Here is a 25,856-nt window from a genome sequence, read left to right on the forward strand (position 1 = left end):
CGCCATGAGGTCAATTCGTGGATGGCCCCAGTGCTGAATGGCTTGAAATGCTGCCATCGACAACGTCCACTCGCCCAGGTCTAAGGACTGTCTGCTGAGGAAATACGTTTGGACATTATCCACTCCTGAGACATGCACTGCCGTTAGTGACTGGAGATGATGCTCTGCCCAGTGAAAGAGCATATGGGATTCCAGACATAGAGATGCACTACATACACCACCACTGTAGCATTGTTGGAGAAGACTCTGACTGCCTGACCTTCTAGAGATTTCTGCAATTTCATCAGAGCCAACCAAATGACATGTTGTTCCAGCCTGTTGATCGACCACTTCCTCTGAGAGAGCATCGAAATGCCCCTGAATCGGATAACAGTTGCAATGAGCTTCCTAACCGAGAAGAATGTCATCTGTCATTACGACCACCCAAGAAGCAATCCGAAGAGGAAAGCCTCTGGAGAGGAACTGAGGATGGAGCCACCACTCTATGCTGGCTCCAGCCTCCAGGGTAGACACATCTGTAATGCATCTGTCTGCGGAGACCAGCATGAGAGTAATGCATGCTGGAGAGGACACTTGTGGTTCTCACCCAAGGCACCACATCCATTGTGGCCACCATCGACCCCGGGACTTGGAGAAAGTCCCATGCCACTGACAGAGCGAACTTTTCTAGGAGACACGATATCTGAGAACACAGCTTCTGTCTGCATGCCTCTGATAGACACACACAGCAGACAGCCATGTCGAACAGGACTCCTTGGTACTCCAGGGTTTGAAACAGCATCAGATTGCTCTTTCAGTAATTTACAATCCAACCCATATCCTTGAGGACCTTGAATCACCTGATCCATTGTATGCCGACCCTCGGACAATGAAGGGGCCCTAATCAGCCAGTCATCCAGGTTGGGATGCACTTGTGCAGGAGAGTTCCTACCATAACCATCACTTTGGTGAAGGTGCGAGGAGCTGTCGTCAAGCCAAAGGGTAGAGCTGAACATGAAATCTGAGAAACTTCCTGTTATCTGGGAAAATAAGAATATGCAAGTAGGCCTTTCCCAGGGATACCGCCGCAATGACAGATCGAACCGTTTCCATGCAAAAGTGCAAAACTTTGAGCGCTGCATTTATGTAAGGTCACTCTAATCGTTGGAACTGTTCTTTGGCATGATAAAGTATATGGCGTATTTCCCTGAGCCTGAGTCTTCAGGCGGCACAGGCTCTATAGTCTAAATATCTAGAAATCATCTCACAGTGGCATGCACTTTGCCTTTCCTGGGCACCCTGCAGGTGAGTCCACAAACCAATCCATCAGAGGCCGGGCAAGTTCCAGCTTGTAGCCAGACCAAATGATGCCCATAACCCAGCAGTCGGATGAAATCTGGACCCAGGCCTGAAGAAACGTCCTATAGGAAGAGAGGCCTCCCTCGGCCTGGTGTCATTGCAATTTCTTGGAAAGCGGAAACCTGGTTATGCCTGGATCCAGAGAACCTCAGCCCCGGAAAACTGGAATATTGTCGACAGCGCCCTTTCTCCCCAATATGCGCAGTCTGGACAGCCACAAGTGACAAAAGATGCCGCCGAAGCAGCTTCGACTCCCAAAGCTACTACCTCAAAGTGTCTCCTGAGAACCACATCTACCCTGCGGTCCTGCATATCTTTGAGCACCACACTGCCTTCGTTCAGAAGAGAGATACACCTAGTGACCTGTGCAACCAAGGAATCCACTTTAGGATGACTTAAAAGTTGCTGCTGACACTCCTGTGCCATAGGATACAGCCTGGACATGGCTCTTTCTACTTTGAGAAACCCTTCAGGAGAATCCCACTGCTCTAAAATCAAGACATCAATGTCTGGATGCCAGGGAAACGCAGAGGACTGAACCCTCACTCCACACATAAGAGAGGAGGAGGCAGAAGGAGCTGGTTGTATGACCAAATTGAGATCCTGCTAACACCAATATGATATCTGGCAAAGCAGTGGACTTAAATAAACACAGAACCATGAGATCGACCCTGGGTTCTAAAGCCAAAACCGGATTTAACATGCCAGCATACTGTCCCTGGTCCCCTATCACGGGAGCATTTGCAGAAAATAAGGGATCCATATAATCCTCATCTGTGTCCCCTGGAAAGAGGTCTCCCAAGTCCTGAAGAGTGGCAGACTATGAAGAAGACATACCTTGGGAGGCTGTGCCTTGACAAAGCAGGTCCAATGCACAGTGGGACTGTGCAGAGCATGGCTCTCATGAAAGCTTTTCCACAAAAACTTCAAGAAATCTGTGAAGGCATCAGGATCAGGGAGCATGGAGTCACCCAGTGATAATTTTACTTTGTATTTTTTGGGCTGCGGGTTGTCCATGTCCTTATTTGTGTCACCATTTCCAGGCCCTGAAAACAGAAAAGAGCCAAGCCAGCAGGCTGGCTGCCCTTTTTGTGACCTTCACTGGTTGCCGATGGAGGCAAGGGTCATCTTCAAATTTGCCTGCCTCTGCTTCAAAACCCTAACAGGCTTATCCCCAATCTACATGTCACACCACTTTGTATTCCCAAGCTCCACTTGTACACGCAACGCCTATCTGTTTGCCTTCCCCTCCCTAAAGGGCTGCATCTACAAGAGATTCCTTGATAGAACACTGTCATTCCAAGCAGGTAAATGGAATAAATGCCTAACCACCCTCATCTCAAACACTCCCTCCTACCAATCCTTTAGGAAATCAATTAAAACCTATCTCTTTGATAAATTTCTCTGACTCCTTCCGACCTTGTTGTACCTCAGAAATACTTATTGCATCCCTGACACCTATGTAATTTGAAACTATTCTTTGTAACTTTCTCTGTAACATCGTCTCTGACATACTTATTGCACCCCTGACACCAATGTAATTCGAAACTACTCTCTGTATCATCGCTGTCTATGCACGGTCTCTTCCTCTGTAAACCACTCTGAACTGTTTGTGGTACTTGCGGTATACAAAAATAAAGTTATTATTATTATTATACAGAGAAGAGGTTAAGCTGGCCACTCCTACCTCTCCGATCAATGTTGTATGACAGTGGCGCAGGTACTCTCTTGAGGGGCACAATTTAAGCAATCCTGACATGAATTTGGGGTAAAAAAAGCCCAAGGACTTCATACCAACCAGTTTTGAGGCCGAATTTGAAGTTTTGAAAGTGCAGGGAACTTTTGAAAAAAAAACAGATTGCTAAAATCCAAGATGGACACTGTCAAGATTTTCACTCTTAAACCCTCCCCCCCACCACACTCATAAACTAAAGTCAAAACCCGGTGAATTTAGGATTTTTCAGGAGGGGAAGGAAAAGGAACATGCAGAAACCCTCAAAATTCTGTTTTTCAGAACCCCCCTCAATTCACCTCATAGGCTGTAACAGCTTTACTCACTGTGACCTGAGCTGGCAATGTGCTGCAGCCTGCCTCAGCTCTTTTTTACAGTAGCTGGAAAGGAAAAGAATTACTACCTCATGCTGGAAATTCCTCTTCAACGCTGATCTTAGGGCTGCCAGCCAGATGCAGCGTTTGACCATACTCCCACCCCCACGGACCGACCAATGCACTAACAGAAGGGAGGAGGTGAAAAATGCAACTGGCACCCTACGAGACACCATTGAGCCTCTTATGGATGCCAAACAGCCTGTGCTTCAACCCCTGCTAAGCAGTAGGTGAGGGATTAAAGCGAGATTGGTCCCGAGCTCCCAAAATACTTGTGCAGACTGCCTAACAGCTACCACTAGGGATCGGCTTGGCAGCTGCATACCACAGTCTGCTTCTTCTCTATGCAGGCAGAGCCGAGACCAAGATGAAAGCGCCGTGCACTGAAATCACCAAATAAGTCAAATATAATGAATAAAATAAGAAAAGGGGCGAGCAAAACAGAAATACTCCTTCTGGCTTGTGTACAGAAGGGAAAAACTGCAGGTGGCAGTAGAGCTCCCAGTGGAGTAGCAGGATCACAGAAAAAAATCTGGAGTGGATTCCTTCTACATAAGGCTTGTGGCCATGGGGAGATAATCCACTTGTCCAGAATGACACATTTATTGCACTGGAAAAAAGTATTAGGATAATTTTCCAAGGGACTTAGGGTTAGATTCACTAAGTCCACAGATCAGATTCGATCCGTGAGCGATCCGTTCCAATCCGTGGGTGGGGGGGCTTATTCATGAAGCGTCCTCATGCAAATGAGGATGCTCGGAATCATACCCCCAACTGACTGCACGGATCGCTGAATAATGATCCCGATGCATGCGCAGATCATCTGTAGATGGTCTGTGAATGCTTACAGAGAAGCAACTTTTTTTTTTAACTTTACTTTTTATAGCGAGCCTGTGGTTTTAACCCATTTTAAACCCTCGGGCAGAAGCAGGGCGGCGATCAGGGTAGAGAGCAGGAGAGTCAAGGGCAGAGAGCTGGAAAGTCAGAGCAGGAGTCGGATGTCTGAGAGAGCAGGAGAGTCGGGGCAGAAGCAGGGTGGTGATTGGGGAAAAACAGCAGGAGAGTCGAGGGCAGAGAGATGGAAAGTTGGGGCAGAGAGCAGGAGAGTCAGGGCAGAAGCAGGGCAGCGATAGGGGCAGAGAGCAGGAGATGCAGTTGGAAACGACGTGAGCGACTGTTCCCCAGCCGTCGCTTGTTTGTTGATCGGCCAGCCAAATTGGTGTTTCAGTTTTTTGTTAGTGAATTGCTGCCTGCCCACTTTACATGCCGTTTCTCCTCATTTCCATGCTTGGATCAGATCAAATTGGAGGATGATTAGCCACGAAGTTAGTGAATCGGGTCAGAGGGAAATTGGGTTTGCTAAGTGGTCGGGACTTGATCGGTAGGCTTAGTGAATCTAGCCCTAAGTACTCTGAAGCCTCCTGTTCGATTTAGGGGAGGATTCATGAAAGGGCGTTAAGTGTGTTAGCATGTGCTAACCACTAAAGATGCCCATAGAATAGGTCTCTTTAGTGTTTAGTGTGTGCTAATGCGCTTAACACCCTTTCATGAATCCTCCCCTCCCCCCCCAAAAAAAGTGTCCTTTTAAAGTTTTTTTCCAATATGCCAAGTTTAATCCCATTCCATTAATGGAGTGGATTTTTTTTATTAAATGGTGAGTGATTTTGAGGTGGTCTTTAAGTTCCTGAGGGCTGGTCTCATTTTAACTCAGGCTTTTTTCTCCACTTTGGATGAATGTTGGTTTAAAAAAAAAAAAAGGTTGAAGATGTGTGTGAGGTTCTCTGTATAGTGAATATTGCATTTTTAGCTTTATGAAATATATCCATTTCTCAAATTAATTAGTGATGCTACCAAAAACCCATATAAAGTTGCAGTTAAACCTCATTTCTTCTTTTCTACTCACTTACTTGGTACATTTGAATCAAATTCATCCTCATTGCTTCCTTTTGATGTACTAATCTTTCTTCTCTCTGGACAAAGAAGTTGATCTCCAGGTTCCACTGCAACTAAAATCACAAATACTAAATTGTCTTTTGCTGTTATATCGTTTCCTTAAATGTCTCTTGTTGCTTTGTTTTATCACATCACAATCTGTTCTAGCTTTATGTGATGTCTTAAATCTGAGAACATCTGATTCAAAGGCACACTTCTCAAGATTTTTACACTTACAACAAACCAGATGACACCTTCAGGTACTGCAATGATTTGTCTAACAAAGGCATATACCTAGGCTCTAATTCATATTAAAATCAGGATGTTATTTGGAACTAAATCAAAGGAATCAGTTCTGAGTATTAAAAGTTAGCAAGAGGCATTAAGTTTGAAACTACTAACTTGGAAACCCAGATAAAGCATATTCCACATGTAAAAAATTGCACATATACCTCCTAATTCTATATATAGAATTCAAAACTGCATGCCCATGTTGTGTGCACAATTTAATTGCTTAGCAAGACAGCGCCAATAATTAGGAGCTAACATTACATTACATTAGTGATTTCTATTGCGGTTCAAGGCAGATTATATAAGGATATATCTGGCCACTTCCAGAGGAATTAGAGAATAGAGAGGTTGGTTCAAAGAGATGAGGTGGTTCTTGTGGCATTAGATTGTTTAAGAGAATAGTGATAGTGTTAGGTTGATTTCAAGGAATTGTTGAGTAGCAGGGTTTTAAAAAATAGTATGTTTTTTATTTCTTTTCTGAATGTTCTGTAGTCTGGGGTCGTTATCAGCAAAGTGGAGAGTTGGTGGTCCAATCTTGCTGCCTGTGTGGCCAGGAGTCCATCATATAGTTTTTTTCCGTTTGACTTCTCTGATTGGGGGATATGTGAATGGAGTGTGGGTTCTCCTTTGTCTGGTTGAGGTGGTTTGGATTAGGCGGTTGTTCAGGTATGTTGGGTTGTCGCCGTTCATGGCTTTAAATAGTAGACAGTAGAACTTGAATTGTATTCTTGCTTGTATTGGTAGCCAGTGTGAGTGGAGGTATGCCTTGGTGATGTGGTTGTGTTTCCTCAGTAAGTAGATGAGTCTCAGAGATGTGTTTTGAGCTGTGTTTTGGACTGTTTGTAGTTGTTTAATCATGGTTGCGAGGCAGGAGAGATAGAGAATGTTGCAATAGTCTAGAAGACCCAGCATTAGGGCCTGGACTAAGATCCGGAATTGTGTTTTGTCTAGACTCAGTTAGGGTGCTGGTCTTAGACCAGAGGGCCACCGCGTGAGCGGACTGCTGGGCATGATAGACCACTGGTCTGACTCAGCAGTGGCAATTCTTATGTTCTTAATTTTCGCACGTGTCTTAAGTTTCCCGTGATTGCGAAGGATTTCTGTATTGCTTTATTGATTTGTGGTTGCATGGTATAGCACCTGTCAATCGTCATTCCCAGTAGTTTTAGAGTGGGTTGCATGGGTTGAGTTAATTACTAGGTTTGTTATGGATGGGGTTTTATCATTTTCGAGGAGAATGAATTTTGTTTTGTCTGGGTTTAGTTTCAGTTTGTGGTCTTTCATCCATGTTGTTATTGTTTCTAATGTTTTGTGTAGTGTCTTTCATGGAGGGTTTTGGTTAACAGCGCTAATTGGCAACTATTAGAATTTATGTTTGCATCTTGCTAGGTGCTAGTCTATAAAGATGCTCACAGATCTGAAAAAGGGCATAACCATTCCAAGAATTTGTGCCTATTTAGATGTAAGAATTTATACCGGGGTTCAGTTCATATAAATCAGTGGTCTCAAACTCAAACCCTTTGCAGGGCCACATTTTGGATCTGTAGGTATTTGGAGGGCCTCAGAAAAAATAGTTAATCTCTTATTAAAGAAATGATAATTTTACATGAGGTAAAAATCTTTATAGTTTATAAATGTTTCTTTTTGGCTAAGTCTTAATAATAACATTGTCATTTATAGCTAAAGAAACATATGATCAAGAAACTGTTTTATTTTACTTTTGTGATTATGATAAACATACTGAGGGCCTCAAAATAGTACCTGGGGGGCCGCATGTGGCCCCCGGGCAATGAGTTTGAGACCACTGATATAAATCCTTAGGCCTAAAAGTTAGGTGTGGATACTGGTGCTAAGTGCTATTCTATAAATGGCATCCATTTATAGCATTCATTGTTTTTGTGCCAAAATTTTGGCACCATTTATAGATTTTGGTCCACAGTGTGTCAAAATAGCATGGTTCCTCTTCTTCCATTTGCAAACTCATTCAAGTCTGTTCAGGGACTGTGTATGAAAAGACATAGTAATATGTATCTCAGGATGACAGGGTCCGTATGAGGTATGTGTGTCTATGTGTATGCACACAGACAGTTAGACAGATGGAGCCTCCCCAATAGGAACTACTGCTTGGGTGGAACATATATAGAAAGATTGAAAAGATGACCAAACACTACCAACACGGCTGAAAGATGCTGTGAAAGATGATTATGAAGTGAAAAATGCATCCTGAAAATGGAAAACAAGAATATAAACATGGACAGTCTAAGGTGTCTTCTTCACTCTTGCCCCCACAGGTTTAAAATTAACTTTTAAACCTATAGAACTCCCCTTTCCCAACATTTTGACACTTTAACTCAAAATTCATAATAATCTCAACACCATTTCTCCCAGAACAATCTTATAATTTTTTTTTTTTAATATTAAAAACTAACAAGCCACTTAAAAGGGTAAATAGACTGAAAATTACTCACTCTTCCTTCAGGTAAAAGTATGTGCTAATGGTTTTTAGAGTTATCTGGCTTTCAGGATCTAATGTTTTGATTTAATTGCAGTTACCGGTACTCTTTTCTGTACTCCAAAAGCAACTGTCTTCTAGGCAACTAACTAATCTGCCTAATTGTTGGGCCTGCTCTGAGTTTAAGCGCTGGCAAATTAGATATACAACATTGATAAGGCAGCTAAGAGAGAAACATTTGCAGCTAAGAAAGAAAAATTTGAGGCAAGAAGTCTATATAGGGGAGAGCTGTAGTATTATATGATCGGGCAATATAAAGGGGTGCTCAAAGCTAAGGGAGCAGGATTTTGGAGACAGATGCATGCTGAACTTATTCTTTATAAGTGATGATTCAGATGAACTGAAGCAAAACACTATTAATATGGAAGCACTGACAAATGAACTACAGTAGTAGCATATTTATGTATTTCAACATTTGTTACACCACCAAATGATCCAAGGATATCAAAGTGGTTTACAGTAAAACTTTGGATTGCGAGTAACTTGGTGTGTGAGTGTTTTGCAAGACGAGCAAAACATTTTATAAAATTTTAACTTGATCAACGAGTGTTGTCTTGCAATATGAGCAAATACGCAACATATGCGTGTCGCAGCACAAGCATCACAACTGAGCACAATATAAGCGTGACAAGCACGTGCAACATATGCGCATTGCATCGCTGAGCGTAACTGAACGAAGCACAAGCATCGCAACTGAGAACAATATAAGTGCGACACAAGCACGCACAACAGTACAGTATTTTGTATTAAAGTGTTTGGGTTGTGGAATGAATCATCTGAGTTTCCATTATTTTCTATGGGGAAATTTGCTTTGATATACAAATGTTTTTGATTACAAGTATGCCTCTGGAATGAATTATGCTCGCAAACCAAAGTTTTACTGTATATAAAAGCTGAGTAGCCATGGCATAGACACAAGAGATATAGCAAACAAGTGGGGTGGGATGCACAACAATAAGTACCTAAAATACACTAAAATTAGGAAAAAAAATGAACATAATAGGATAGAAGAAAAGAAGTGGTGAAAAGGCGGGGGTTTCAGACTGAACTGGAGATTCGATGGTATTCACTCCATAAATGCATAACAAAAGTTATTATTCTGAATCCAGTCATAGGTCCATCTAGCCTAACTACCTGTTAAGCAATTCTGCCTCTTTATCAACTTCTACATATTCATCCCCTTTACTTTTCAGTCTCACAATACCACTTTTGTACTTCTTCCTATCACTTATATATTTAAAAAATGTTTTGTCTCCCTGTTTTACCGTGTCAGCTATTTTTTCTTTCATTTGTATCTTTGCTCTCCTGACTTCTCGACCAGCCTCTCTTAATTTTTCCAGATATTTTTGCCTGTCTTCCTCTTTCTTTTGTAGTTTATGAAAGCTAACTTCTTATTCCTTACCTTCTCAGCTACTACTTTTGAGAACCAAAGAGGCCTTCTTTCCCTCTCACTTTTACTTACTTGCCTCACAAAAAGATTTGTCGCTCTTACAATAACTCCTTTCAGTTTTGCCCACTGCATTTCTACTCCTTCCAAACGGTCCCATTCAGACAATTCCTTTACATAATCTGTTTATGAGTCTCCTGGAGGTAGACCAGGCCATTGAGAATAGTTGGGTGAGAGGAGTGGCTGAGTTTCCGTAGATTATGTGGTGTAGGATGCATGATGTTTTGAAGAATATTCGCAATGAAATTGGTAGCCAGTGTAATTGTTTGAGGTAGGCTGAGATTGAATCATATTTCTTTAGGTTGAAGATAAGTCTGACAGCTGTGTTCTGAATAAGCTGCAGTTTGTGAACTAGAGAGGAGTTGATCCCCAAGTATGTTGAGCTGCAGTAGTCCAGTTGGGGGTAGTACCATCAGCTGGACAATCAGAGCAAAATGATATTGGTGGAAGTATGGCTTAATAAGTCTTAGTTGGCACATATTGAAGATGGTCTTTTTCCAGAGGCTGGAGATTTGAGAATCCATTGTGAGTGTGTCATCCAGAATGATGCCAAGTACTTTTGAGGATTTCTCTACTGCAAGGGTGGTACCGGATTGAAGATTAATGCTTGTCGGGGCATTCTGCTGAGTGGTGTGGAAACAGATGGCTTTTTATTTTGATGGTATTTAGTTTAAGTTTGTTTGTGATTGCCCAGGTGTGGATTTTTTCAATGTTGTTTGAAATTTTCTCGTCTATATTTGGTTGTTTGTTTGTAATAGGGATGAGGAGATGAATGTTTGCATAGGATAGTAAGATGTCATCTTCTAATTTAATGTTTCCAAGTGAGCTCATGAAAAGGTTGAAAAGGATGGGGGATAACGGGGAGCCTGCGGAACTTCTCAGAATGCTTTCCAGGGATTGGAGAATACTCCTTCTTTTTTAACCGTGTACTCTCATTTTGTAGAAAGTCTGTGAACCAGTCTAACACAGTTCCTGTAATTCCGATTTCAGATAGTTTGGTTATGAGCAAATGATGGTCTACTGAGTCAAAGGCAGCGGAAATATCAAACTGGAATAGTATTGCTTGATGGCCGATGCTTAGTAGTTGTTTTACTTTGGTGATTAGGGTGATGATAAGGAGTTCTGTGCTGTGTTGCTTTATGAATCCATATTGGGATGGGTGAAGGCATGAATGTAGCTAAATATGAGAGGGTAGCTGTATGCTTACATGGGTTTCAAGGATTTTTGTTAGACTAGGGATACCAGCGATGGGCCGTAGTTTGAAGTTTTGGAAAGTTCTGCTGTTGAAGTTTTCGGTATGGTTGTGAGAGCAATTTTGCCTAATTCCTTGGATAATTTGCCTTGGTTCAGGGAGCTATTTAGGAGGTTAGTGAGTCAGGCTATGATTTTTTTTTTGGGGGGGGAGGGAATGGCCAACAGTAGGTAAGCGGGGCAGTTGTCAAGAGGACTATTGCACGTAGAGAGTTTTGATACAAGTGTTTTGGTGGAGTGTGTGGTGCAGTGGTTGGATCTACAGCCTCAGCACCCTGGGGTTGTGGGTTCAAATCCCGCGCTGCTCCTTGTGACCCTGGGCAAGTCACTTAATCCTCCATAGCCCCAGGTACGTTAGATAAATTGTGAGCCCACCGGGACAGAGAGGGAAAAATGCTTGAGTACCTGATTGTAAAAACCGCTTAGATAACCTTGATAGGCGGTATATAAAATCCTAATAAACTTGAAACTTGATCGTGGTTGGTAAGTTCAGTGAAAGTGGTCCAGATTTCATCTGCTACAATAGGTTCTGTGTGGAGCTTGGCAGTGCTAGGGTGGTGGTTGTTTGGGATGGTGGACTTTGCGACTTCTGCTTGGACTGATTTGATTTTGCTGAGGAAATAGTCTGCCAAGTCTTGTGCGGATATTTTGTCGACGTGACCGGTTGATATTTGGTCTGGTGGGGATGTAAGCTGTCGTATGAGACGGAACAGGCCTTTATTATTGGTTGTTTTATTTCCTAGTTTGCTTGCATAGAAGTTTTTCTTGGCTTAATTTGTGTTGAACTTGTATTTGTTAATAGCTGCACGCCACTGTGCTCTGTCTTTTTACTCTTTCTCCATTTCCTCTCCAATCGTCTGCATTGTGGTTTGTCTGTTTTTAGTGAGTATGTAAACCAGGGTGAGGTTCGATTTTGTTTTATTTTACATGGATGGAGAGGGGTAATGGTGTCTAGTGTGTTAGTTATGGTTTTGTTCTAGTTGGCTAGCATTAGAGTTGTGTTTTTCGATGGGGCGGTGAGAGACTCAGATACTGTGTTCCAGAATAATTCAGGTCTCACCTTTCTGCGCACTGGTCTTGTATCCGTGGTGATCTTGCTGTTCTGGTCTTTGTCTTTGAATTTGAGGCAGAAGTTTAGGAGGTAGTGGTCAGACCATGGGACCGGGGACCATATGACATTGCTAGTGAGATTTATGGAGGAGGAGGATGCGAGTAGATCAAGCGTGTGGCCTTTTTCATGTGTGGGCCTGAGGGGGCAATTGCGATTTGGCAATCATCAAGTAGGGCTTTGAGTTTGGTGACCTCTTTGTTGACCGTGGATTCAAGAGGGAGATTGATATCTGCCAGGATGATTAATTTATCGATTTGGCAAGCTAGGTTGTATGATTATTTCCATTATTGTGGTGATGGAGCTAGGTTGGGAGTTAGGATTCCTACGTTGTTCTGTGTGGAATTAGTCTTATCTTCCAGTTTGCAAGCAATGTATTCCAGATTGGTGTGAGGACTTGAGTCTATTTAATAAAGCTAGATAAACGTGATGAAGAGACTGACTGCACTGTTACTTAAACAAATCTGAGACCCATATTCCGTTCATAGATGTGTTTCAACTGATTTACTGTTTTCAACAGAACCTTCATTTGTTGAAGTCCTTTTATTTATAGTGTATCAAGAGGGGGGTGGCACCTTCAATATAGAAGACCAAGTTACAGAGAAAGTGCCTTAGTGAGTCTTCACTAAAAGCCCATACAGAGTATTAATGCCAACATGAAACAACATAATTTATGACTTTCTCAGGACTCTTTCTTCATTGGCCACCAGAGGGGAACCGAATGACCATTGCTGCCAGGATTACGGGACAATTGCAAAAGAAATTTTATGAGACTGAACTTTACAACTTACAACTAAGGACTTATTTCTTTATTTTAAAGCTTTATCTTTTCCCCAACAATTAAGCAATGCTTTTCTTATTATTGAAATTTATTACTAAGCCTATGAAATTATAAGGCAACAATAGGCTAATTGAAAGTATTTATGCAGTTTATTGAATGCAATGCTAAGAAAATTGTATGCATTTTCATCCTGTCTGGAATTTTATCTGTCCTATTTTCACTCACTTTAAGAGATTCTTTCCTGACAGTACAGTGAAGAGAATGAAGATACCACCGGCTGATAAGAGATGAGACCATGGCTTCTGCAACAGATTCCACCTCATGATCATGAGAGGGCAATGTGGGACAACTTGAAGAAATCCAGAGTGATCAAATTTCTTCTAGTCACAGCTGTCTTAGAACACAGGAAAAGTGTTTCTTGAAGTGAAGAGTTTTGTTAACTTGTTTCCCTATGTGCAGTAAGCTCTTGTCAGGATGAAATCCTATAATATCTTTAACTGTACATGAGTATAAGAACAGTAGTTTAAGATGTCTGAATAAGGAACTACTTTATTAGTAGTGATGGAACCAAATATTGTAGGCTAATGTGAAGTTTTATTGCCAACTATAGTCCTCTAACACTGATGTCCCTGATGAATTTCGTTTGAGCAAGATATTATGATTTGATGTCTACATTATGAAGCTTTTTCTTATCAGTCACATTTTTAAACCTTGATTGATTTTAACATGAATAATTATGACTATAGTTTCTTAAGGAAGTAGGAAAAATCTCTTTTTACATTGTCTCATGCATGGGGGTCCTACTCTCATTATTTGGCTAGCCAAGATTTACAATTGGCATTCTTATACTTGTTTTGATGCAATTCATGACATTTCAGTTCACATCTGATGATGTCTCTCAGCTTTAAGAGCACCAACATGCTTGAGCTACTAGGAAGAAAAGCTTAAGTTATTACACCACCTTATCAGGCCTCAACAATCTTCTACAAATCTTTGTGAGTGGGGAATACCAACTTACTAGCTAGCATATGTGTAACAGAGTCTTCTTACAAGAGAGGGAATGTTGAAGATTTCCTGGAATTTACAGGTGTGACAGTTATCACTGTTGATATGAAAACTGAGATTGTGAATGAATCAAAATTAAGTGAATAAGTTAAAACACAGTATCTATACATTAAAATTTGGAAACTCAGCCTTGAGACCTTGTAATTAAAAGATTAAGCTCACAGATTGGCACTCCTTATCTAAATTGCTGTTTCTACATTCTAGCTATTCTACAAAGTTCAGAAGGTTGATTTTGTGACTCTTAAGACATAGCCAAATTTATGTACCATTCTTCAAATACATCCATGGAGTTTATAGATAAGGTTCTCAGAGGAACAGGAAACTTGGGGTTTTTATAGGGAGAATCTGTTCCTTGTAGATTAGAACATACATACAGATGCCAGGATGGTGATGTCAAGACTAAGTTTTTTAACTGGCTTTTCACTGACATGATTGATGTCTGAAAAGGTCAGAGATCAAAAGTGATTTAGAAAGAAAAAGTGAAACACTGCCACCTGTGAACTTCTAAAAGCTAAGTTACTCAGAATTTCATATTCTGCTCTTTTCACTGTTTTTCAGCTTTATATCTGCTTAATTTCTCTTCCTCCCTGTTTCTTACTTAACCCCCCCCTCCCAAAAAAAAAAAAAAATAAACCCTTCTCTGTCTTCTGTTAAATCTTATTTCCTCTTCTTCTTCATAAGAATAAAGGTAAGACTTATAGACCCACCCATCCACCCCAGGGATCACTGCTTATATATAGAGACCCAAATAATCAGGACTACTCAAATCAAGTCACTTCACAACCAATCAAGATGACCTTTATTCTATGCAATCACTGTGGTGCTTTAATTTCAAGACACACTATTTGAAGGCTTAAGGCTTGCCCCATCTGTCTTCAACTTGCTAGTATTAAGGAGGAGCTCTGCAAACTTAATCAGGAATTGAATACAATTAAAGCAGCTTCCATCACTCCACAAAATCATACCAACTTACCACCTCTACCTCAAAGAATAAAACAGCCCAGGAATAAATGGGTCACAATAGGCTCAGGAAGACTGTGACATGTAACCCAGAAACATCCACCTTCACAAATATTACCTCTACAGAATTCCTTCGCTCCACTAGTGCACTGCGATACTCAAGAAAACAGAAGGAAGGTGGGACTGGAACCAATGAAGGCAACTCAAGAGAACAAGCGCACCCTAAGCACAAATAAAAAAGCCAAAAACTGAAAACTATTACTGTTGGGGGATTCCATCATCAGAGGCATTAACCTTGGAACACAAGGTGAGGAGACTAAAATAGTGAAATGTCTTCCAGGATCCTCAGCTACCAGGAGTTCCAGGCAAATATTGACTATAATTAAGGAAGAAACTAACACTGATGTTGTTATCCATCTAGGAACAAATGACCTGGCCAACAACTCCACACTTGCAGTACAGAAAGCTTTTCTGGAGCTTGGTGAGGGCTTGAAACCTTTTGTAAAGACTTTAGCTTTTTCTGAAATACTGCCTGCATATGGAAAGGGAGAGCAAAAAGTAAAAAACACAGAGGACTTTAATTGATGGCTCAAAACCTGGTGTCATCAAGAAGGCTTTAGGTTCATAGGAGGATGGGGAAATACATGGAAGGACAAGAAGCTATGTTACACTGATGGGCTACATATTACTATAGCAGGAAAAAGAAACCTTGCGGAGAAATTTAGACAATATGTTTCTAGGCATTTAAACTAGAAGGTGGGGTGGTGTATGTATGAAGGACAATTATAGAGACCACCCCCGGCAAAAGAAAAGATGTGATGGTAGTAAAGATTGCAATGTAAACAATATCAGCAACTCATTTCTTAGCATTGCAATGGAAAGTGAAACGAAACAAAAATCTATACGAAAAAGGAGATTACTGCTGAAAAATAGCTGGAAAGCGATGACCACAAATGCTTGCAGTCTAAGCAACAAAGTTCATGATCTGCAAGCCCTGATGTTAGAGGCAGATCTAGATATTGTCACTATCACAGAGATGTGGTTCAGTGAATCCCATGGATGGGATGGGATGTAAAAATACCAGGATATAATCTTTTTAGGAAGGAAAGAGATGGTCAAAAAGGTGCAGGAGTAGCTCTCTATGTAAAGATCGATATCCAAGCAACTGAAATGCAAGGGATCTGGGGAGAGGAAGAAGCAATATGGATCGCTCTGAAAAGAGAAGATGGAACTTCTATCTATGTGGGTGTAGTCTGCAGACCTCTGATTCAATCGCAACAAATTGATAAGGATCTGATTGTGGATATCCAAAAGTTTGGAAGGAAAGAGGAGGTACTGCTGTTGGGAGATTTCAACCTGCCGGATGCAGACTGGAATGTTCCATCTGCGGAATCGGAAAGAAGTAGGGAGAGTGTAGATGCCTTTCAAGAGGCTCTGCTCAAACAAATGGTGACAGAACTCATGAGGAAAAAAGCAAGTGGAGGGAAGGAGGGATTCAAAAGCTGGAGTAGATTCCTTCTGCATAGCTTACGAGCACTGGGTTATTACCCATCTGTCCAGAATGACACACCTATTACACTAGAAAAATGATAATGTTCTCTTAAGAAGACAAGATCATCAGGATCAAGCTCTACAGCTTGGGAAAGAGAAAACAGTAGAGAAATGACAGATATTGATAAAATCAAGAATGGTGTATAGAAAGTTAATTGGGAATGGCTATTTACCCTTAAACTATGCTAGAGCAAAGGACACACTACTGGAAAAGCAAACCTGTTTACCTGTAACATATTTTCTGCAAATAGCACAATTAATCAGACACAAATATTTGACAATATCTAATGAGAGCAATAACAGACAGCTCTCCAGGAACTCATGTGGCATTTCTTGCAAAGCATTCTTCACAATCTTCTCTGTTTCAAAGGTTGAGGTCAACTTTTGGGAAAATGAGTGGGATATGTCTCATTAATCCTGCTGTCTATGGAGGTAGCAATGAAACAGAAAGACAAACAAAAATGTCTATTCCCTATGCAACACCACAAAGCCCACCTGACCACAGGAGTTACTTTCAAATTCTCCCAACTATGGATGTCCTGCACTTATCTCATGTTTTCTTGAATTCTGTTACTGTTTGGCCAATGAACATTAGCAACAGTGCAAGCTTCCTCAAACTATCTTGACAGAGTGCCTCAATGCTACTAGGGAGGGATTACTTCTGGGGAAAAATTGGAATTGACTTTTCTGCTGAGTGCACAATGATGGTGCCAAATTATAATCTTAGTGATAAGGACACCTAACCATTGGGAAATGGACAGAGACCCCACTCACTTGATTTAGTTCATATAATTTATTTAGTTCATATAATTTATTTTTAACAATTACATTTCAGCATCAGTATGCATTCTTACTTTACTTCTTACTTTACAAGTAACCTAAGAAATTTTTGTAATGGTTCTCAACAGTGAACACGAAAGATTTCAAAGGAAAAGTAATTCTGGAAGCCATGTATGTGGTATACTTGTTAAGGTCTTCTCTCTGGTCTCACACCATTTAAAAAATATATGTTTTGTTTTTTAATAGGCAGGCCTCGAGTTACAGATGCCTGACTTAAGTTTTGTTTTTTAATAGGCAGGCCTCGAGTTACAGATGCCTGACTTAAGTTTTGTTTTTTAATAGGCAGGCCTCGAGTTACAGATGCCTGACTTAAGTATGACTCGTACTTAAGAACGCGGTTGCAGCTTCATTTGATTTCACTGAGCAGTATTTCCAGTGGCATAGATCATAAACAGCGATCACAACATGATCCAGTGCAAGCTGGAAATTGGATCATCAAAGGTGAAAAGAAACACAGTGACAGCACTCAACTTCAAAAAAGGGAATTATGATGGCATAAGGAAAATGGTGGGAAAGAAACTCAACGGCAGCGCAAGGAAGATGGAGTCTGTAGAAAAAGCCTGGTCTCTACTCAAGGGCACAGTGCAAGAGGCACAGAACCTGTACATACCCAGATTCAGGAAGGGGTGCAAAAAAAAACCGAACCAAAAAATCAGCGTGGATAACAACTGCAGTGAAAAAGGCGATAAGTGACAAGAAAGCATCGTTCAAAAAAATGGAAGAAGGACCAAACAAAGGACAACCAAAAGGAGCACAAAGAACACCAAAGGGAGTGTCACCGTGTGGTTAGGAAAGCTAAAAGAGAATATGAGGAGAGACTGGCGGGGGAAGCAACAAACTTCAAATCGTTCTTCAGATATGTGAAGGGGAAGCAACCGGCAAGGGAAGAAGTGGGGCCATTGGATGATGGAGACAAAAAAGGAGTGGTAAAGGAGGAAAAAGAGATAGCTGACAGGTTAAATAAGTTCTTCACGTCAGTCTTCACAAGGGAGGACACATCCAATATTCCGGAACCGGAGAACATCGTAAATGGGGATCGGGATGAAAAGCTGGTCCAACTAGAGGTAAGCCAAGAGGATGTCCTCAGGCAGATAGACAGACTAAAAAGCGACAAATCACCAGGTCCGGACGGCATTCACCCAAGGGTACTCAAGGAACTAAGGAACGAAATAGCAGAGCCACTTCGCCAAATATGTAACCTATCCTTTAAAACTGGAGGGATCCCGGAGGATTGGAAAATTGCAAATGTCACGCCCATCTTCAAGAAGGGTTCAAGGGGGGACCCGGGAAACTACAGGCCGGTGAGCTTGACCTCAGTCCCGGGAAAGATGATGGAAGCACTGATTAAGGACAGTATCTGTGAACACATAGAAAACAATGGACAGCTAAAGTCGAGCCAGCACGGCTTCTGCAAGGGCAGGTCATGCCTCACAAACTTAATGTACTTCTTTGAGGGGGTAAACAGCCAGGTGGATAAAGGGGAATCCATTGACATCATTTACCTTGACTTTCAAAAAGCCTTCGACAAGGTACCGCACAAAAGACTGCTTAAAAAGCTGTGGAAACACGGGGTGCAAGGGGAGGTCCACCGATGGATCAAAAACTGGCTGGCAGACAGAAAACAGAGAGTTGGAGTAAAGGGCCATTACTCAGACTGGCATTGGGTCACGAGCGGAGTTCCGCAGGGGTCGGTGCTGGGACCGCTCCTGTTCAATATATTTATTAATGACCTGGAGGCGGGAACAAATTGCAAAGTTATTAAATTTGCGGATGACACCAAACTCTACCGCAGGGTTGAAACCATGGAAGACTGCGAAGATCTGCAAAGGGACCTAACGATGCTAGAAGAATGGGCCAAGAAATGGCAAATGAACTTTAACGTAGGGAAATGCAAGGTCATGCATGTAGGGAAAAAGAACCCTGGGGGGATCACTACTAGGGGTAAGTAACCTTGAAAGAGACCTGGGAGTGATGGTAGACACATCTTTGAAGGCGTCGGCACAGTGCGCCACAGCCTCAAGAAAAGCAAACAAAATGTTGGGTATCATTAAGAAGGGTATCACGACCAGGACAAAGGTGGTCATCCTGCCACTGTATCGTGCAATGGTGCGACCGCATCTGGAGTACTGTGTCCAGTACTGGTCGCCGTACCTCAAAAAGGACATGGTGGTACTTGAGGGAGTCTAGAGATGAGCAACTAAACTGATAAGGGGTATGGAAAACCTCTCATATACTGACAGGCTGAAAAAGCTGGGGCTGTTCTCCCTGGAAAAGCGGAGACTTAGAGGAGACATGATAGAAACCTTCAAGATCCTGAAGGGTATAGAAAAGGTAGACAGGGACAGATTTTTCAGATTATGGGGAACCACAAGTACAAGGGGGCACTCGGAGAAATTAAAAGGGGACAGGTTTAGAACAAATGCCAGAAAGTTCTTTTTCACCCAGAGGGTGGTGGATACATGGAACGCGCTTCCGGAGGCTGGATAGGCCGGAGCACGTTACAAGGCTTCAAAGAAGGTTTGGATAGGTTCCTAGAGGATAAAGGAATTGAGGGGTACATATAGGAGTAGCGGTAGGTTAAAGGGATAGTCTGGGACCATTGCTCAGGCAATGGGCCTGATGGGCCACTGCAGGTGCAGACCGCTGGGCGAGATGGACCTCTGGTCTGCCTCAGCAGAGACAACTTCTTATGTTCTTAACCTTTTTACACCTATGGACCGGCAGAAATAAAAGAATTATTCTGTTGACCGGCATCGGTCCGTGGACCAGCGGTTGAAGAACACTGGGCTAAGTCGTGGGCCGGACCCCGCTCATTTATACCCAATCTCCACCCCAGCCCCCGCCCCCATAATAGTACTAATTGCACCTTGCACGTCCTGTGCCTCATCTGGAAGCCTTCCCTCTGATGTTGCAACATCAGAGAGAAGGCTTCCGGTTCAGGCACAGGAAGCCCATAGGAGCCACTGCCCATGGCTTTGTGCACTGAATCAGTTAGGAAGAGGGAGCTGGCTCGAAGATAACACCGCATCGATCGCACCATGGAACGGCGGTTGAAGAACACTGTTTTGGGCTGATGCGCCTGCTGGCCCTGTGGACCGGCAGGAAATTTCTGTGGACCAGCACTGGTCCATGGACCGGTGGTTGAAGAACATTGGCATAGACTTCTACACTTCTCGTGCTGCAGATTCAGAAATGATACATGATCACATTAAGAACAAAGTGTTGTTGTGCATGCTGTACCCTAGAGCAGTGTTTCTCAACACACAGTACACATACCCTTAGCAATACACAAGCCACTTGTTGGGGGTACGTGGCACTGCACAGGCCTCCTGTCCCCCTTCCTCCTTAATGGTTGCCACCACTGAGGATCCCATGCCCTCCTTCTTGCCCGCCCCCTCCACCGAAGCTGACCCAAGGCTTCCATCCAATGTCAGAGTTGGCAGAGGAAAGCCTTCTGGGTCTGCAGGGATCCCAGTTACCTCCTTCCAGGTGGGCTGTTCCTTCCTACCTTCAGTGGCACTTGTTGCAGGGATGCATCAGCGGCTCTTTCACGCTGCAGATGGCTGACCCAGAAACCTTCTCTCCGACATCAGAGCTGATGTCAGAGGGAAGGCTTGTGGGTCAGCCACATGCGTGTGAGCTGCTGTCTGAATGTCACTGCAACAAGTGCCGCTGAAGGCAGAAGGAGCAGTCCAGCTGGACAGCCCTGAAGGAAGCAAGTGCGGCCCTAGAGCGAGCAAGTAAGGGTAAGGACACGATCTGGGACAAAGGGAGAAAGGATGGGAGGGAAGGAGCACGTTGGGACACGGGAGGGGAAGGAGCGCTTTGGGACATGGGAGGGGCATGGTTTGGGCACAAAGGCTGGAAGGCAGGGAGAGGGGGGGGCAAGAACTCGAGACACCTAAGGAAGAGAGGGAGGAAGGGTGTACTACTTTGGAACATAGGAAGGAGGGAATAGAAAGAAAGAATTGTTGGGCGTGAGTGAGAAGGTAAGAGATGGTGCACATGGGGAAAGGAAGAAAGAGAAAAATTGAGCATACAGAGAGAGAGAGAGAGAGGAGTGAGGTAGAGATGCATGGGGAATAAAACGATGAGAGGGAGAAATGTTGGATATGGTGGTGGAGAGGAAACAGAGGGAAAGACTGAAGGGGATGCAAGGGGAGAAATGTTGGACATAGTGTTGGAGGGAGAGATGTGGCACTGTGCTGGAGAGGGGTGAGAGGAGAAACGGGCTTGGGGCTGGTGGGCAATGGAAAAATGCTGAACATGATCCGGGGGAGAGGGAGAAATATTGGATGTGGCAGTAAAGGGGGCGGGAGAGATGCACCCTGGATCTCTCTCTCTCTCTTTACCCACTCCCTTTGCAATAAGGTAAAATTATGTTCTTACCTGTTAATTTTCTTTCCTTTAGAAGCAGCAGATGAATCCAGAGACCAATGGGATAGCTCACATCTACCAGCAGGTGGAGATAGAGAAACTGATTAACAGGTGTACTTATTTGCTGGCACTCCTCCTGTCTCATCAGTATAGCTCCTTGCCCAAGCACATTTAACCATCAATAGGTATAGCATGTAAAAAACTTCTTTCCCAGAACACATCGCGAACAGCAACGATACAGAATACAATCATTAACCCTTTCAGGACCATAAGGATCGTAGGCCAATTTTTGTGGTTTTGACGACATTTTTATGGTAAAAAGGGCTTGCAGATGCCAAAAAAATTGATTTTTTTTGTGAAATATCATTATTTTTTTTTTTAAAAATCACACTTCTGGCTTATGGACAGTGTGGCAAGTGAATCTTCTCGTCAATCTGGCAACGACGCTAATGAATGAATGTCGGAACCAGTTTGTTTACATAAAGGCAGTATCATATGGAATCCGTACATATCAAATTTAGAACTGTAGACTATCCCAATCAAAATTTATAGGATTTTAAAGTTATGGGACAAATATGTCCCTTGGTCCTGAAAGGGTTAACAACACCCAATCACTAAAAGTCGCACACGAAAAAACCGACAACCAAATACCAGAAAGGGTGGGGCTCTGGATTCATCTGCTACTTCTAAAGGAAAGAAAATTAACAGGTAAGAACATAATTTTACCTTCCTTAGCAAAGCAGCAGATGAATCCAGAGACCAATGGGATGTAGCAAAGCAATCCTTAATCTGGGTGGGAAGCAAACGCCGCCTTCGCAACGACCGAAGCATCAAAAAACCCCTATCGAATGTGCCCGCACATCCATGCAGAGATGCGGAGAGAAGGTACTCTCGGAAGACCAGTTAGCCGTGAGACAAATCTCCTCCAAGGCAAAAACCCTCTGGGCCGAGCCCAAGAAGCAGCCATCGCTCCAGCGGAATGGTCATGAAGTTCAATCGCCACCCACTCCCCTGCCAGTAGGCAAGCATAAAGAATGTCCTCCTGGACCTAATGAGCGAAGTAGGCATCGTACACCGCCATACGCCTGAGGCGTCCCTTGAAGAATATCAAAAGGAGATATAAACAACTAACAGTTGATAGAACCGAGCTCGCGGAGAACTCGACATATGTATCAAAAATTGCAGTGGAGAAAAGCACTGCTCCCAATATCCCCTCCCAGGAAGAAGGAAGGAAAAAACGAGCCTGACGGAAAAGAAAGGATGACACCCTCCTAGAAAGAAATAGTGGTACCAGCCGAACTGATACCCCATATTTTGGAAATCAGAAATAGGAATACCCGTTGAACAAGGCCTGCCACATAGAAGATTGCAGAGCTGAAGCCATGGCCACAAGAACACCCTGTTCAACGGCACAGCCCTTTGGAATCCCCAAAAGACAAGGAGGAAATAAAGCCTTCGGTAAACTACGAAGAAATACGTGAGGAATGTACTCCAAATCGTGCTCTCCATGAGGTGCCTGAACATACCGCACTCTGTTTAGGGACTGAACTATATAAAGCTGAGAAGGAAACGCAGAGCAATCTACCCAGTCCTTGTAACAAGCCAAGAAAGGCTCCAGAAGCGGAAGGGAATTGAACGCTAAGCCCTTGGCAATACACTTGTGTCAAAAAAGGAACTCTGGAGTGGTTCAAACGTGAAGAAGCGCCCAAGAAAGGAAAAAACCCTCCAACAGGAAGCAGAAGCCACAGGAGATGTCCGTAGCACCTGGATAAGAGAAGAAACAACCATCTTCGCATAACCCGTACACGTCAGCCAAGCTTAACCAAAAAACTAGGTTGTAATACTAAAGTAGTACAAATATCCATGTGGATCGGACCCTAGGCGGGCAAAGCCGGAGACGCCAGGAAACTTCCTAGTCCAGCTGTCGAAAGACTCATCAAATCCGCATCGTAACGATGGCGCCGCCAATCCAGAGAGTCTACAAATACTGTGCCTAGAAAGCGAGCTCGAAATGGCGAAACCAAGCCATCATCAGCCAGCGGAAAACACTGAAAAAGAGGAGGCAGAGGCGAGAAAGGAGCCATGTAGCCACCCCCTCTAACTCCCACTCCCTGGGCCTGCTGAAGAAGCTAGGAAGCTTAGAATTGAGAGACGAGGCCATGAGGTCTAGGTCAAGGAGAACTCACTTCCATACAAATAGCCGGAACGCCTGAGTTAAAACTCACAATATCCAGAATGGAGAAGATCTCACTATGACTAACCTGTACACTTGCTAGAGCGTACACAGTGCAGTACACCATCACAAACAAAACATGAGCCATGCTCAGATTACACGGAGAGAAGTCTAAAGAAACCCATTTCCTGACCCGGAAAATGAGCTGCCAACTGAAGAGTCAGATGAGGGTCCACCCAGGAAGTAGGACCCTGACGTAACCCGCTATGGAGTATCTCACCTACAGCCCAGGCTGTCGAGAAAAACCACCATCACAATACTGACTAAAAGGAGCTTCAGCGGAATACCGGAAGAATGGCCAAAGCCCCAGAAAGGTAGCCTGACCATGCTCCAGAGCAGAATACTACACAAGTATCGAGTCGCCTCTCAAGACCAGACTGGAGGATCTGAGGATGGCGGGCACTGAGCCCCCCCCAAACCCACCAGGTCGGAATGTCTGGGGACCAGAAGCCAGTCCAGCCAAGACCGAGGCATGCACATTAAAAGAAAAAATCACACTGAGCAATGCTTGAGAACCATACCAAAGAACGGGAGCTCCGAGATACCGGGAACCACCGGAATAAAAGCGACTGCTGGAGCAGTATAACGGGAAAGCAATCCGAAGTTCCCAGAGGCGTCAGTAACCTGGCTCCCAGAACCTGTACCGAAACCCATACCTTTGGTCACGGATATCGAAGATGAAAACAAACCTGAGACTGGGCCCCATCACCCTAGTCCGTGGGAAGAAACACATGTCTTTCCTATATGAATACCAACAACTCCCTGATAAACCCAAAATTATCACCGGAGAAAAGAGTGCTGCGTAAATTCGACGATTCACGGCCCAAAGCACTGAGGCACAGCAACCACCCGTTTCGTGCCAGTCAAAGGGCCCGACTGGAAAACGGCCGAATCAAGCATGCCGTCTAAAAGGAAGTAAGCGAATCGCCCAGCAGTGCTGGCACTGCCACAACGGTACCACTGCCCATCTTTGCAAAAACGATAGAAAAGCCTGGGGGAGGCGAAATGTCCTATGCCAAAACCAAAAGCACAGCTCCAAGAGAGGCAAGCCAACCTAGTTCTGAGGGAAAATTCAACACACAGGGAAAATGTAACACATAGCGAAACACAAAGCATTGAGCCTCCAAGAACGAACCGGAAACCTGAGGAAGATGCAAAATTGCAAGCATCCCGAAAAACAAACATCCACAGCCCCCTGAGCAAACATTATAGTGTCCTCCCCCTCCAGAAAAAGCCTGAAGAGACTCAGGAAGAAGCCAAGAGCCCCTCAGAATGCAGTGCAGAAGGTCAGGGAACATCCGGATGAGAACTTGAAGAAGAAGAAAGAAACTCTTCAAAGAAAACTCAAGTTTGACGCAATGCAAAGAGGAGTATATTGGCATCATGAACACAGTACAAACTCACAGTAACGTGAGCGAAATATGTAAGGCCTCCAAAGTGAATACCCACGAGACTCAATCAAGATGCTGCATCCACCGTCCCGTGGAAAACAGCAGACTAACAGTAACAGGTATAGATAAAGCTCCCATCGTTAATGAGAGCTGCCGGGATAATGCCAACAGCCATATGGCGCGTGCTCTTCCGCAGGTTAATAGAATAGGTAACTGGCTCCTGGTGAGAATGAGCTGAATAGCCCTGTCTGGTCGGGGTGCCGTCTAGCATGTGTCATGAGCAGAATCATGGGCGAGGCAACAGGCATAGAGCGTAGGACACCCTAAGCATGTGGAAGAAGAGGAAGCTGGCCCCTAGCCATCATCAGCCCCATAGACCTTGCGGTGAGATCGGAGGGCTGCCTAGTACGCACCAGGAGTATAAAGCGACCTCCATGTGATACGCCTTAACAACCAACAGACCTCAGAGACACCCAAACCCCCAGGAAGAAGGGAAGAGCCAACCAGCCCCAAGAGAGACCCCTCACATGGTGAAGAAGGAGTTTTATAGCGCTACCAGACAGATGCAGCGCTGTACAGAGGAAGAAAGATCAATGAAACCTCTAACATACATAGCTCCTCCACCCTTCAGGGACCCTGAGAGAGACAAGAAACGCCCTGTAAGAAACATGGG

General features: G+C 43.5%; 1 protein-coding gene across 6 annotated transcripts in view; it reads right to left on the reverse strand.

Annotated features, from left to right (window-relative positions):
* The window catches only part of HTT (huntingtin), an 831,912-nt gene that overhangs the window by 196,787 nt on the left and 609,269 nt on the right, over positions 1 to 25,856 (reverse strand). For all 6 annotated transcript variants that reach the window (XM_033950363.1, XM_033950354.1, XM_033950401.1 and 3 more), the window contains one exon: positions 5,352 to 5,450. In XM_033950363.1, coding sequence (XP_033806254.1) covers positions 5,352 to 5,450 — 99 coding nt within the window. The remainder of the gene's footprint in view (positions 1 to 5,351; positions 5,451 to 25,856) is intronic.

The sequence above is a fragment of the Geotrypetes seraphini genome, chromosome 1, assembly GCF_902459505.1.
Source record: "Geotrypetes seraphini chromosome 1, aGeoSer1.1, whole genome shotgun sequence".
Lineage (NCBI taxonomy): Eukaryota > Metazoa > Chordata > Amphibia > Gymnophiona > Dermophiidae > Geotrypetes > Geotrypetes seraphini.